The sequence below is a fragment of the Pseudophryne corroboree genome, chromosome 12, assembly GCF_028390025.1.
Source record: "Pseudophryne corroboree isolate aPseCor3 chromosome 12, aPseCor3.hap2, whole genome shotgun sequence".
In the NCBI taxonomy this organism is placed as follows: Eukaryota; Metazoa; Chordata; class Amphibia; order Anura; family Myobatrachidae; genus Pseudophryne; species Pseudophryne corroboree.
The window spans coordinates 491,749-505,208 of record NC_086455.1 but is presented as its reverse complement, the minus strand read 5'-3'; the positions used below and the strand labels follow the sequence as shown (position 1 = coordinate 505,208).

Genomic DNA, 13,460 nt, shown 5'->3' with positions numbered 1-13,460 from the left:
CAAGCCGTCCCCAAACAAGACAGTACCTTTGAAGGGTAGCGCTTCCATAGCCCTCTTGGAGTCAGCATCAGCGTTCCATTGATGGATCCACAGCGCCCTCCTGGCTGATATCGACATGGCATTGGTTCTTGAACCCAAGAGACAGACGTCCCTCGCCGCATCTTTTATGTAATCTGCCGCGTCCTTAATATAACCAAGAGTTAGAAGGACATTATCTTTATCAAGAGTATCCATATCATTAGCTAAATTCTCAGCCCATTTAGCAATAGCACTACTCGCCTATATCGACGTCACAGCGGGTTTGAGCAATGCACCCGAATTAGCGAAAATGGACTTCAGAGATGTCTCCAGCTTGCGGTCCGCCGGATCTTTGAGAGCTGCCGTGTCAGGAGACGGAAGTGCCACTTTCTTAGACAAACGAGATAAAGCTTTGTCAACATTTGGAGATGCCTCCCATTTTTCCCTGTCCTCAGAGGGGAAAGGATACGCCATGTAAATTCTCTTGGGAATCTGCCATTTCTTATCCGGCGACTCCCAAGCCTTTTCACAAAGAGTATTCATTTCATGAGAGGGGGGAAATTTTACCTCAGGTTTTTTCCCTTGAACAAGCAAATCCTAGTTTCCTGAACCACAGGTTCATCAGAAATGTGTAAACCATCTTTTATAGCCACAATCATGTACTGAATACTCTTAACTAAACGTGGATGTAACGCTGCCTCAGTGAAATCGACGTCGGAATCAGAGTCCGTGTCGGTATCAGTATCTACCACTTGAGTAAATGGCCTCTTTTGCGACCCGGATGGGGTCTGTACCTGAGACAAAGCCTCTTCCATGGACTTTTTCCACACCTGTGTCTGTGCCTCAGACTTATCTAACCTCTTTGATAAGGAAGCTACATTCGAGTTTATCGTACTGAGCAATGCTAGCAAATCAGGTGTCGGCTGCATCGTCAGTCCCAACTCTAGCCCCGCATCTGCTCCCCCAATAACCTCCTCCGGTGAATAACCTTCAGCCTCAGACATGCCGACACGTAGTACCGACACACCACAACACACAGAACGTCCCTGCTAGGTGACAGGCCTACAATAAAGCCCAGATAGAGGACACAGAGGGAGTATGCCAGCTCACACCCCAGCGCCCATATATCGCAAAAAACGATATATGTACCCAGCACTGCCTTATGCCACTATTAAGCACCACACTGTGGCCCCCCCTATGAAAATGCCCCCCCCCCGTTACTTGGAGAAGCGTGGAGGTCCCGCCAGCGTCTATCCCTCAGCCGCGTGTAGCAGGAAAAATGGCGCCCGTGAGCTGCGGGACGAAGTCCGCCCCCTTCCCGGAGCGCTTCGGCCCGCTAAATTCAAAACTGTGTAAAAATGCCGGCGGGGGTCTGTACACGGTGCCGAGGCACCCATAATCTTTCTGCCGCCCCAAACAAGCTCCAGTAACATGCTGCCCAGGGTGCCCCTCCCAGCGCCCTGCACCCAGTGAATACCGTTGGTGATGTGTGTGGGAGCATGGAGCACAGTGTTACCGCTGTGCTGTACCTTCCGTTACTGAAGTCTTCTGCCGTCCTGAAGTCTTCTGATCTTCTCATACTCACCCGACTTCTTTCTTCTGGCTTCTGTGAGGGGGTGACGGCGTGGCTCCGGGAACAAGCAGCTAGGCGCACCAAGTGATCGAACCCTCTGGAGCTAATGGTGTCCAGTAGCCGAGAAGCAGAGCCTTGAAACTCACAGAAGTAGGTCCTGCTTCTCTCCCCTCACTCCCACGCTGCAGGGAGCCTGTAGCCAGCAGGTCTCCCTGAAAATAAAAAACCTAACAAAAGTCTTTTCTAGAGAAACTCTGTAGAGCTCCCTAGTGTGCATCCAGTCACTCCTGGGCACAAAGTATAACTGAGGTCTGGAGGAGGAACATAGAGGGAGGAGCCAGTTCACACCCAGTCTTAAGTCTTTTTAGTGTGCCCAAGCTCCTGCGGATCCCGTCTATACCCCATGGTCCTTTTGGAGTCCCCAGCATCCTCTAGGACGTAAGAGAAATACCATTTGCCTCAAGAAGACCGCATCATCTTGTGATCTACAGGGTTATGCCAAACATAGCCCCGTCCTCCGGCTGTCCAGGGAAGAACCTAACGTCTCCAAGTTCCGCCTTCCGCCAGCTACCGGTAGAGGCCTAGCAAGTGGCTAGTGGGGATTCGTCAACACCACAGAGGTGTGGTAAGGCAGTGTGTCGCACATACAGAGCAGAACCGTGGTTCCAAACGCCACGGCAGGTTAGGAGTTTGGTGGTGGTAGCATAAACCCGCCCACAGTGCAGTGGGTGGAGTCAGTAACAGGCGGTTACTGACGGTAAGCGGGAATCCCCTATGTGTTCAGGTCCCGTGTGACCTAACCCTCCATTCTGTGCACAGGAGACGGGACACGAAAGCGGTGAGTGCTTTCGTACGGGACCGTCCTGTCACACATGCTTTCAGGTAGTTTTAGCACTTAATACAAAGAACAGAATGAATAAACATACTGAAGATATTACATGTCAGATTGTATACTGACTATACACAATACTGTTTTTAACTTCATTCTGTTCACTATATGAGTGTGAATAACAGGACTTTGCATACATCACTGTACATTCTTTTGTAAATCATATATCCTGTTGCTACATGACCTATCAGTATGTGACCTTTAGGTTTAGGCCCTTTTATGGTATTGTCACATCTGAGTCTGGTCAGTAGCCCTATAAGTATGTGAGCTTCGGGTGGACCAGTAGCTTAGACAGCCTGGATGAACATTGACTGCAGAAGTGCCAGGATGATCTGAATATAACTCAGCCTCTAGATGCAGAGGGCGAGGCTCCTGAGTTTGCTGATGTGATTGCTGTATTGAACATCTGCTGAATTGATCAATAACCTTAGCTAAGTGTACAATTAATTCATACACTGTATTTATATATTCAAGTTGTTTGTTGAAGTACTTTTCTAGGAATCCACCCATTTGGGTCTTCTCGAACTTAGCCCACCTGTAACAAACACCTTTTGAGACACTGTATCCAGTTTCATTTCCAGGAACTGAAGACGTTGGGTTGGTTCCAGATGAGATTTTTGAAAATGTAGGATCCACCCATGATCCATAAGTAGGCGAGTCGTCAGATCGATGCTGTGCAATAGACGCTCCCTGGACATAGACTTTATCAGGAAATCGTCCAAGTACAGGACAATGTTGACTACCATCATGCGCAGTTGCAGCAGCATCCATAAGTAGGCGAGTCGTCAGATCGATGCTGTGCAATAGACGCTCCCTGGACATAGCCTTTATCAGGAAATCGTCCAAGTACAGGACAATGTTGACTACCATCATGCGCAGTTGCAGCATCATCTCCACCATGACTTTGGTGAAAACCCTCAGAGCTGTGGACAGGCCAAAGGGCAAGGCCTGAAACTGGAAATGGTCATGCAGGATGGCGAACCTGAAGTAAGCCTGATGAGGGGCCACATGGGAATGTGTAGGTAAGCATCCTTGACATCTAGAGATACCAGGAATTCCCCCTCCTTCAGACTGGACACCATTGCCTGCAGAGATTCCATCTTGAATTTGAACACTTGCAAATACAGGTTTAGAGACTTCAGGTTCAAGATGGGTTGCACCGAACCGTCTGGTTTTGGAACGACAAAAAGACGAGTAAAAACCCCTGTTGCTTAATGGAGGAGGAACTGGAACCACCACCCCGTCCGCAAAAGTTTTTGAATAGCCTCTTGCAAGGTAACTTTTGCATCGGCCAAAACTGGCAAGCTCGATATGAAAAATCTGGGAGGAGGAAGTGCTTGAAATTCCAGCCGGTATTCCTGGGAAATGAGGTCCCTCACCCAAGGATTCCGTGGGCAGTGTTGAAGGCGAGCACCTACCAGAAAGTCGCCTTGCTGTGGGGACCAACCGTCACGCGGAAGGCTTAGGCAGGGGATCCTGTGGTCTGGTCCAGGGAGACAGAAGTTGTAGGTTTATGGGACTTACCACAAAATCCAATGGGAAGAAGGGTGGAGACCCCTCGGCCCCTGCCTCTGAACCTTGCCACAGGAAAGGACCGCATAGAGGGTCCTGAGTAAGAACTTCTAGCAGGTGGTGCAGCCGACAGCAGATAGGTAGACTTGCCCACAGTTGCCTGGGAGATCCATTTATTTAATTTGTCTCCAAACAAGGCATCACCTGTAAAGGGAAGATTTTCTACACCCTTTTTGGAATCAGCGTCTGCTGACCATTGACGTAACCATAAAGCTCTGCATGCCGAAACAGCCATAGCAGTAGTGCGGCCATTTATCTTACACAACTCTTTTATAGCCTCGCTCATAAAATTTGCAGCATCCTGTATGTGTTGCAGCAGCGTAATGACCTCATCCCGGGGCAGAGAGTTTAAATCATCAATAACATTATCAGATACTTGACTACCGCCCTGGAAACCCACCCACAAACAATTGTGGGGCACTGTGATATGCCCACTGCCGTATATATTGCCTTGAGCGTGGTCTCAATTTTATGGTCAGCCGGCTCTTTTAGGGATATAGCCCCTGGCACCGGCAGTACCAATTTCTTAGACAGTCTGGACACAGACATATCGACTGACTGTTTTTTTCCCCCCAGACCTTCCTGTCCTCAGCTCAGTTTAACCATGCCTCCCTGGCCAGGGAGTTTAATTCTTTAGACGCAGGAAAAGTTGCTGAGGTCTTTGGTCTAACATTAAAGTACAACTCCTCATCTGGTTCTGCCTCCTGATCCGGTATGTGAAGAACCTCTCTTACAGCAGAAATGAGGGCCTCCGCCCCAGGGGACAAAGAGCTGTTCTCATCCATATCATCATCATCCACATCAGGCTGATCAGAATCAGACTGGAGCACCTGTGGCAGTGAGCGCTTATGTGAAACCAAAAGAGGGGGCTGAGAAGCCTTTCTGGTATCTGCTGCTTTTGCCACACAATCAATAGACTGTTTTAACACCTGTCTCTCCTTTTTAGCTGCAGCTAATTGTGAATTTACATTCTGAATCATGCTTTTAAAATGATCTAACCAGTCAGGTGCCTGTGAACTGTGTCCCTGTGGAGATAAGGAGCATTGTTCACACATGAGGGACCCCGCTGATGACGGGGTAGAGTTACAAACAGCACACATAACCATGTCCACAGACATCTTACACACTGTAATACAGTGCAGCTCACTGACCAACATCTCCACACAGACCCTAGAGAGCCCCAGGAGTGACATTGAGGAGCGGAGACCAGAACACAGCAGCACAGTGTGTGAATTATGTGTATGACCTGATAGAAGTGCAGCGGCACTACCGCTGGCGAGCTCCCGCCTTCTATGTCCCCCTGGTACCAGTACAGAGTCTGTAACAGTGTGGGTCCCTGGAGGAGCAGCGTCCGTGCAGCCTTGATGATCCGCAGCAGGAACTGGCGCCTTCCCGCCTCTGGTCCCGCTCCAGGAAGCCCCGCCCCTTGCAATGGTGCACGATCCCTCATTATACTGGCCACATGTATATATACATAAAGATAACAGCACTGACAAACCCATAAGGGGCAGTGAGCACTGTGAGGCATGAGCCCTGAGCCAGTTTAGTCCGCAGCGGGCACTGCAGCTCGTGGTCCGTGACCGCCGCATGACATGCCGCCAAACCGCATCGGGGACCCGCTAACCGGGACCCCGGTGTTAACACTCACCGCACCTTGATCTTCGACATCTGTTAGAGGGTGGTGGCTAGCTGCTGGCGTGGGCACACATACTAACAGCGTGTGATCAGCACCTCAGGAGCTCAGTGTCCTGTCAGCTGGGAATACAAACCATTAACCCTCAGTAGGTTCGGTTCCCCCTCTCAGTCCCACGAAGCAGATAGACTGGTTGCCAACCAGGACTAACTGAAAACAATAAAATAAAATAAAAAATCTCTGGAGCTCCAGAGAAGTGCACCCAGCTCCTTGGGCACATTTTTCTAAACTGAGTCCGGTAGTAGGGGCATAGAGGGGAGGAGCCAGCACACAGACACACACTAAAGGTTCTAAAGTGCCATGCTGCAGTAGACTCGATCTATACCCCCATGGTACTAAAGTACAGAACCCCAGTATCCTCTAGGACGTAAGAGAAAATGCTCCCTAGCGATCAGGTCTGACTTCTGCTACTATATATTATCTGGCTGAACCTATGTTGTATGATGATGATGCTGGCTATATGCCGAGGTAAACAGGCGTCTTACGCACATGTGATTGCCTGCATGCATAGTGAATGTTGGTGCTAATGACTAAGCATTATGACTACCAGCCCTAATAATGAATATTCACTGCAAAATGTGACGCAAATGAATATTCATAATATATACTGGTATTAATAATACTGAAATCAAATGCTCTAACCATAGAGAGACTCCTTTCCTTCAGAGGTTCCCCAGTGCAGAGAGAGAGCACCGTTCAGGTGAGTAATGACTGTCAGGCACAGGAGACACGTGGGGTATAGTGACGTGGTGGTACAGGACACGTAGGGGATAGTGACGGTGGTGGCACAGGACACGTAGGGGATAGTGATGGTGGCACAGGACACGTAGTGGATAGTGACGGTGGTGGCACAGGACACGTAGTGGATAGTGACGGTGGTGGCACAGGACACGTAGGGGATAGTGACGGCGGTGGCACAGGACACGTAGGGGATAGTGACGGCGGTGGCACAGGACACGTAGTGGATAGTGATGGTGGTGGCACAGGACATGTAGTGGATAGTGACGGTGGTGGCACAGGACACGTAGTGGATAGTGACGGTGGTGGCACAGGACACGTTGCTCCAGTTACTGCAGAGAGAGCACCGTACAGCTTGTCAGGCACAGGACACTTAGGTGATAGTGACGGTGGTGGCACAGGACACGTAGTGGATAGTGACGGTGGTGGCACAGGACACGTAGGGGATAGTGACGGCGGTGGCACAGGACACGTAGGGGATAGTGACGGCGGTGGCACAGGACACGTAGTGGATAGTGATGGTGGTGGCACAGGACATGTAGTGGATAGTGACGGTGGTGGCACAGGACACGTAGTGGATAGTGACGGTGGTGGCACAGGACACGTTGCTCCAGTTACTGCAGAGAGAGCACCGTACAGCTTGTCAGGCACAGGACACTTAGGTGATAGTGACGGTGGTGGCACAGGACACATAGGGGATAGTGATGGCGGTGGCACAGGACACGTAGGGGATAGTGACGGTGGTGGCACAGGACTGCCCCTTTTGTTCTTTGTGCGTGCTGATTCCACCATCCCCACACAGAATCCGTGGCTCGCTATTACCACCTAGCTTGATAAAGCAACAAAATATATAATATGTGTATGTATGTATGTATGTATGTATGTTTCTAGAACTTGTACACCCATATATAGCTATATATTGACAGATGTCATGTCGGTGTTTTCTTCCTCAGCCCTGGACAATGGCCCCTGTGAAGACCTCAGCAGCCTCTTCTGATCTCCAGGAGTTTTCCAGCTTTTTTGAGAGGATTGTGCAGGACCTGACAGCGGAGGAATGGGGGCACCCGGAGATTGGGGATGCAGTCTCCCGCTTGCGAGAGGTAAGAGAGATCTATGAGGCTCTCCTCAGCTGTGTTCCCCTCCCTTACCGATAGCGTACCAATGTGAGTGTGTGCTCCGCAGGTCCTGGAGTACAATGCTCCTGGTGGAAAGTGTAATCAGGGAATGACTGTTTTGGCCTCTGTCCGGGAGCTGTTACCGCCAGCGCAGCAGGATGTGGAGACCATAGAGAGGGCCCTGGTTGTGGGCTGGTGTGTGGAGCTGGTGAGGACCCAGATGGTGTCTGTGATATGTGACTGTCTGTGTCCCATCATATAACTGCTTCCTCCCTTCCTTAGCTGCAGATGGCCATGCTGATTGCCGATGACATTATGGATAACTCTACAACCCGTCGTGGACATCCTTGCTGGTACAAGAAGGTAACTTTTCCCCAACCTGGCACTGGGCAGTGGTTATCTGAGTGGTACAGGGTAGATCATTTGGAGGTACAGGCCAGAGCTGGTTGGTGCAGGTGATGATTGCCTACTGTCTCTGACACAGGAGGGCATCGGCCTAGATGCAATCAATGACGCATTCCTTCTTGAATCATGTATATATCGGCTCCTGAGGAAGCACTGCCGCGGACAGTCCTATTACCTGAACCTGCTGGAGCTGTTCCTGGAGGTGAGGACCGTCCCAGTATCCTGTACACCTGGATACATAGTGTTTTCCTTATACCCATCTCTTCTGTGTCACAGACCTCGTACCAGGCCGGGCTAGGACAGTCCCTGGATGCAATCACCGCTCAGCCAGGGAAGGTGGATCTAGCTCGGTACACAGAGACCAGGTGAGTTCTCCGTATCTCTACCCAATGGCACATTGCACCTGAAGTGTCTTCATGTGTGAGACCTGGGGCAATGAGGGACTGCAGGGCTGAGCTCATGGGCAGCAGGTGGCAGAAATGGACTGTGTGTTTTATATAAAGGTACTGGAAGAGCTGTGAGTGATCTTCGGGGTCTGTCTGTTACCACAAGGGCTATACAAGAGGCCTCTTATGTCCTTGTTTTGTCCATTCCAGCATTACATGTCCTTCTTCCCGTCAGTCACTGCTGCATTACAGTATGCGTGTGCATCACTTGCTCATTATAGACTCTTAGGGGTAAATTTACTAAGGTGGGAGTTCTTTTAGAACTGGTGATGTTGCCATAGCAACCAGTCAGATTCTCTCTATTATCTTCTAGAAGAAACTACATAAATGTTAAGTAGAATCTGATAGGTTGCTATGGGCAACATCACCAGTTCTAAAAAAAACTCCTACCTTAGTAAATTTACCCCTTAGATGGGAATCCAATTAGCCGTGCCAACTAGCGGGATTACTGCACAGAAGTGTGTGCGAGAAAAGACACCCTGATGGGGTGATGGGGAAACTCATTGGCTCCGCATTTTATGCTGAATCAGAGGTTACCCGTTCTTTGAATAGCTCCAGGTTTTATACCCGCTCTCAGTTGCATTGCTCGCTTGTTGCCCCCTGAATGGGTTATTATCATTGGCAGTAATGTATGTTTGGTATGACACTAATGCCTGGCCTTCTGTGTGCAGGTATAAATCCATTGCGGAATACAAGACGCCTCCATGTCTGTTCTACCTGCCCGTCGCTACTGCCATGTTCATGGTGAGTTCTGTGCAGCAGAGCTGATAATCTGTTTTCACTGTAATCCTGTAAGAGAATGAAGAGCTGCCAACTGTGTATACCCTACCATATAACAATCCTAGAGAAAGGAATTGCATTACTTTATGAGAATGAGTCCCTCTCATACCTCCTAAGTAAACCGTCCGTGTACCCTCTTCCTAGGCTGGGAAAGACCAGGAGGAGGATCACAGAAATGCTAAAACAATCCTGTTGGAAATGGGGGAATTCTTCCAGATACAGGTGAGAGATGGGATGAGGGGACATTGGGAGAGTCCAACATACGCTGTAGAGTTATGTTCTGTGCGCCATGTGTGACCCACACCCACAATTTCTTTGTAGAATGATTACCTGGACTGTTACGGAGACCCCAGCGTTACTGGGAAGATTGGAACAGACATCCAGGAAAACAAGTGTGGGTGGCTGGTGGTAGAGGCACTAAAGAGGATGACTCCTGAGCAGAGGAGACGCCTGGAGGTAAATGAGATGGTGGGGCAGTTTCCCCTCCAGGCATACCTTCTTCTGTGCTTTCACCTTCCCTGTCAGCCCCTCCTTCTGCGCCTTCACCTTCCGTCAGCAGTTCCTCCTCCTGCGCTTACATCTTCCCCGACTGCTCCTCCTCTTCCACCTTCCCAAACAGCCCCTCCTCCTCCTGCGCTTTCACCCTCCCTGACAGCTCCTTTTCTTGCTATTACACTTTCTCCAACAGCTTCTCCTCCTCCTGCTATTGCACCTTCCCTGACAGCTCCTCCTCTTCCTGTGCTTACACCTTCCCTGACAGCTCCTCCTCTTCCTGTGCTTACACCTTCCCTGACAGTTCCTCCTCGTCCTGTGCTTACACCTTCCCTGACAGTTCCTCCTCGTCCTGTGCTTACACCTTCCCTGACAGTTCCTCCTCGTCCTGTGCTTACACCTTCCCTGACACACTTTTCCAGACGGCTCCTCCTCCTGCTCTTGCACCTTCCCTGACTGCTCCTCTTCCTCCTGTGCTTGCACCTTCCCTGACTGCTCCTCTTCCTCCTGTGCTTGCACCTCCCCTGACTGCTCCTCTTCCTCCTGTGCTTGCACCTTCCCTGACTGCTCCTCTTCCTCCTGTGCTTGCACCTTCCCTGACTGCTCCTCTTCCTCCTGTGCTTGCACCTCCCCTGACTGCTCCTCTTCCTCCTGCGCTTGTATCTTCCCTGACTTCTCCTCTTCCTCCTGTGCTTGCACCTTCCCTGACTGCTCCTCTACTTTCTGTGCTTGCACCTTCCCTGACTGTTCCTCTTCCTCCTGTTTTTGCACCTTCCCTGACTGCTCCTCTTCCTCCTGTGCTTGCACCTTCCCTGACTGCTCCTCTACTTTCTGTGCTTGCACCTTCCCTGACTGCTCCTCTTCCTCCTGTGCTTGTATCTTCCCTGACTGCTCCTCTACTTTCTGTGCTTGCACCTTCCCTGACTGCTCCTCTTCCTCCTGCGCTTGTATCTTCCCTGACTGCTCCTCTTCCTCCTGTGCTTACACCTTCCCTGACTGCTCCTCTTCCTCCTGTGCTTGTATCTTCCCTGACTGCTCCTCTTCTTCCTGTGCTTACACCTTCCCTGACTGCTCCTCTTCCTCCTGTTTTTGCACCTTCCCTGACTGCTCCTCTTCCTCCTGCGCTTGCACCTTCCCTGACTGCTCCTCTACTTTCTGTGCTTGCACCTTCCCTGACTGCTCCTCTTCCTCCTGCGCTTGCACCTTCCCTGACTGCTCCTCTACTTTCTGTGCTTGCACCTCCCCTGACTGCTCCTATTCCTCCTGTTTTTGCACCTTCCCTGACTGCTCCTCTTCCTCCTGCGCTTGTATCTTCCCTGACTGCTCCTCTTCCTCCTGTGCTTACACCTTCCCTGACTGCTCCTCTTCCTCCTGTGCTTGTATCTTCCCTGACTGCTCCTCTTCTTCCTGTGCTTACACCTTCCCTGACTGCTCCTCTTCTTCCTGTGCTTACACCTTCCCTGACTGCTCCTCTTCCTCCTGTTTTTGCACCTTCCCTGACTGCTCCTCTTCCTCCTGTGCTTGTATCTTCCTTGACTGCTCCTCTACTTTCTGTGCTTGCACCTTCCCTGACTGCTCCTCTTCCTCCTGCGCTTGCACCTTCCCTGACTGCTCCTCTACTTTCTGTGCTTGCACCTTCCCTGACTGCTCCTATTCCTCCTGTTTTTGCACCTTCCCTGACTGCTCCTCTTCCTCCTGTGCTTGTATCTTCCCTGACTGCTCCTCTTCCTCCTGTGCTTGTATCTTCTCTGACTGCTCCTATTCCTCCTGTTTTTGCATCTTCCTTGACTGCTCCTCTTCCTCCTGTGCTTGCACCTTCCCTGACTGCTCCTCTTCCTCCTGTGCTTGCACCTTCCCTGACTGCTCCTCTTCCTCCTGTGCTTGTATCTTCCCTGACTGCTCCTCTACTTTCTGTGCTTGCACCTTCCCTGACTGCTCCTCTTCCTCCTGCGCATGCACCTTCCCTGACTGCTCCTCTACTTTCTGTGCTTGCACCTTCCCTGACTGCTCCTATTCCTCCTGTTTTTGCACCTTCCCTGACTGCTCCTCTTCCTCCTGTGCTTGTATCTTCCCTGACTGCTCCTCTTCCTCCTGTGCTTGTATCTTCTCTGACTGCTCCTATTCCTCCTGTTTTTGCATCTTCCTTGACTGCTCCTCTTCCTCCTGTGCTTGCACCTTCCCTGACTGCTCCTCTTCCTCCTGTGCTTGCACCTTCCCTGACTGCTCCTCTTCCTCCTGTGCTTGCACCTTCCCTGACTGCTCCTATTCCTCCTGTGCTTGCACCTTCCCTGACTGCTCCTCTTCCTCCTGTGCTTGTATCTTCCCTGACTGCTCCTCTTCCTCCTGCGCTTGTATCTTCTCTGACTGCTCCTCTTCCTCCTGCGCTTGTATCTTCTCTGACTGCTCCTCTTCCTCCTGCGCTTGTATCTTCTCTGACTGCTCCTCTTACTCCTGCGCTTGCATCTTCCCCGATGGCTCCTCCTCCAATGTGCTTGTACCTTGCCCGACAGCTCCTCCTTCTCTTGCAGGTACACGTTCTGCATGCACTGGTTATATGCATCCTAAAGGTTCCTGCTCTGCCTTTGCCGTTGCTGTTGCTTACACGTCCTAGCAGTTTGCCTCAGCTGGGATGGACACTATTTCCATTATTAACCCTTGCATTGCTGTGACACACAGGAAAACTACGGCCGTGACGATGCGGTCAAGGTGCAGCGGGTAAAGCAGCTATACGAGGATCTTGACCTGTCCACTGTGTACAGACAATATGAGGAAGAGAGTTACCAGAGACTGCAGATTCTCATCTCCCAGCATGCAAATGGGCTGTCCAAGGAGACCTTCCTGGGCCTGGCACGCAAGATTTACAAGAGACAGAAATAAGTGTGTGCTGACTGTATGTAGGGCTCCCCCTCCTGGCCAGTTGTAGGATTGCACATTCTCAGGACAGCTTGCAGTTATTGGTGATAATATGATGCATCTGGTACCAGTGAAGCATTTTCTGCTTCCTCATACTGTGGCGATATATGGGCCGATCGAGCAAATGGACGATATATCGCTGGCGGGTCGGCAGGTGTATGCAATTGATATGTCTGTGAACGCCGTCATTCACAGACATATCACAGCAAATGGCTGATATATCTTCAGATACATCGGGGCATCTGGCTATGTGTATGGGCTGTCCACCATCTACACATACACTGGCTGCAGGATATATCACCATCGTTCATGCCTGTGACCCTATTATACATTGGCTGTATACCTCTTACTGACACTGCACAATAAACGGGTCACACAACTCACATGCACTGGTGCCAAATGGGCGACCTATCACCCCAAAGCTCTCCCCTGTCCTCATTGTTTGTAACGCTACTAAACATCAACTCAATTATAATTGTGTTGTTGTCAAGGTGATACCATCCCCCTTCCTGGGCACAAACCACATGCCCAAAAAGCAACTTTCCTGTTTCATTCTGTTAGACATACATGCTGGAGGCATCCTGCCTCAGACGTGCCAGCTCCGTGATACATGTCTGCAGTTACACCGGGCATCCTGCCTCAGACGTGCCAGCTCCGTCATACATGTCTGCAGTTACACCGGGCATCCTGCCTCAGACGTGCCAGCTCCGTCATACATGTCTGCAGTTACACCGGACATCCTGCCTCAGACGTGCCAGCTCCGTCATACATGTCTGCAGTTACACCGGGCATCCTACCTCAGACGTGCCAGCTCCGTGATACATGT

The 13,460-nt window shown here is 50.6% G+C and overlaps 1 protein-coding gene across 1 annotated transcript in view; it reads left to right on the top strand.

Moving 5' to 3' along the window:
- LOC134980017 (farnesyl pyrophosphate synthase-like) overlaps positions 1–13,254 on the top strand; it is a 44,165-nt gene extending 30,911 nt beyond the window's left edge. The window contains exons 2-10 of the mRNA XM_063946613.1: positions 7,437–7,583; positions 7,666–7,806; positions 7,881–7,961; positions 8,083–8,205; positions 8,280–8,368; positions 9,121–9,193; positions 9,374–9,451; positions 9,551–9,685; positions 12,398–13,254. Of these exons, the coding sequence (XP_063802683.1) occupies positions 7,437–7,583; positions 7,666–7,806; positions 7,881–7,961; positions 8,083–8,205; positions 8,280–8,368; positions 9,121–9,193; positions 9,374–9,451; positions 9,551–9,685; positions 12,398–12,598 (1,068 nt within the window). The 3' untranslated portion in view covers positions 12,599–13,254. The remainder of the gene's footprint in view (positions 1–7,436; positions 7,584–7,665; positions 7,807–7,880; positions 7,962–8,082; positions 8,206–8,279; positions 8,369–9,120; positions 9,194–9,373; positions 9,452–9,550; positions 9,686–12,397) is intronic.
- The last annotated feature ends 206 nt before the right edge of the window (positions 13,255–13,460 follow it).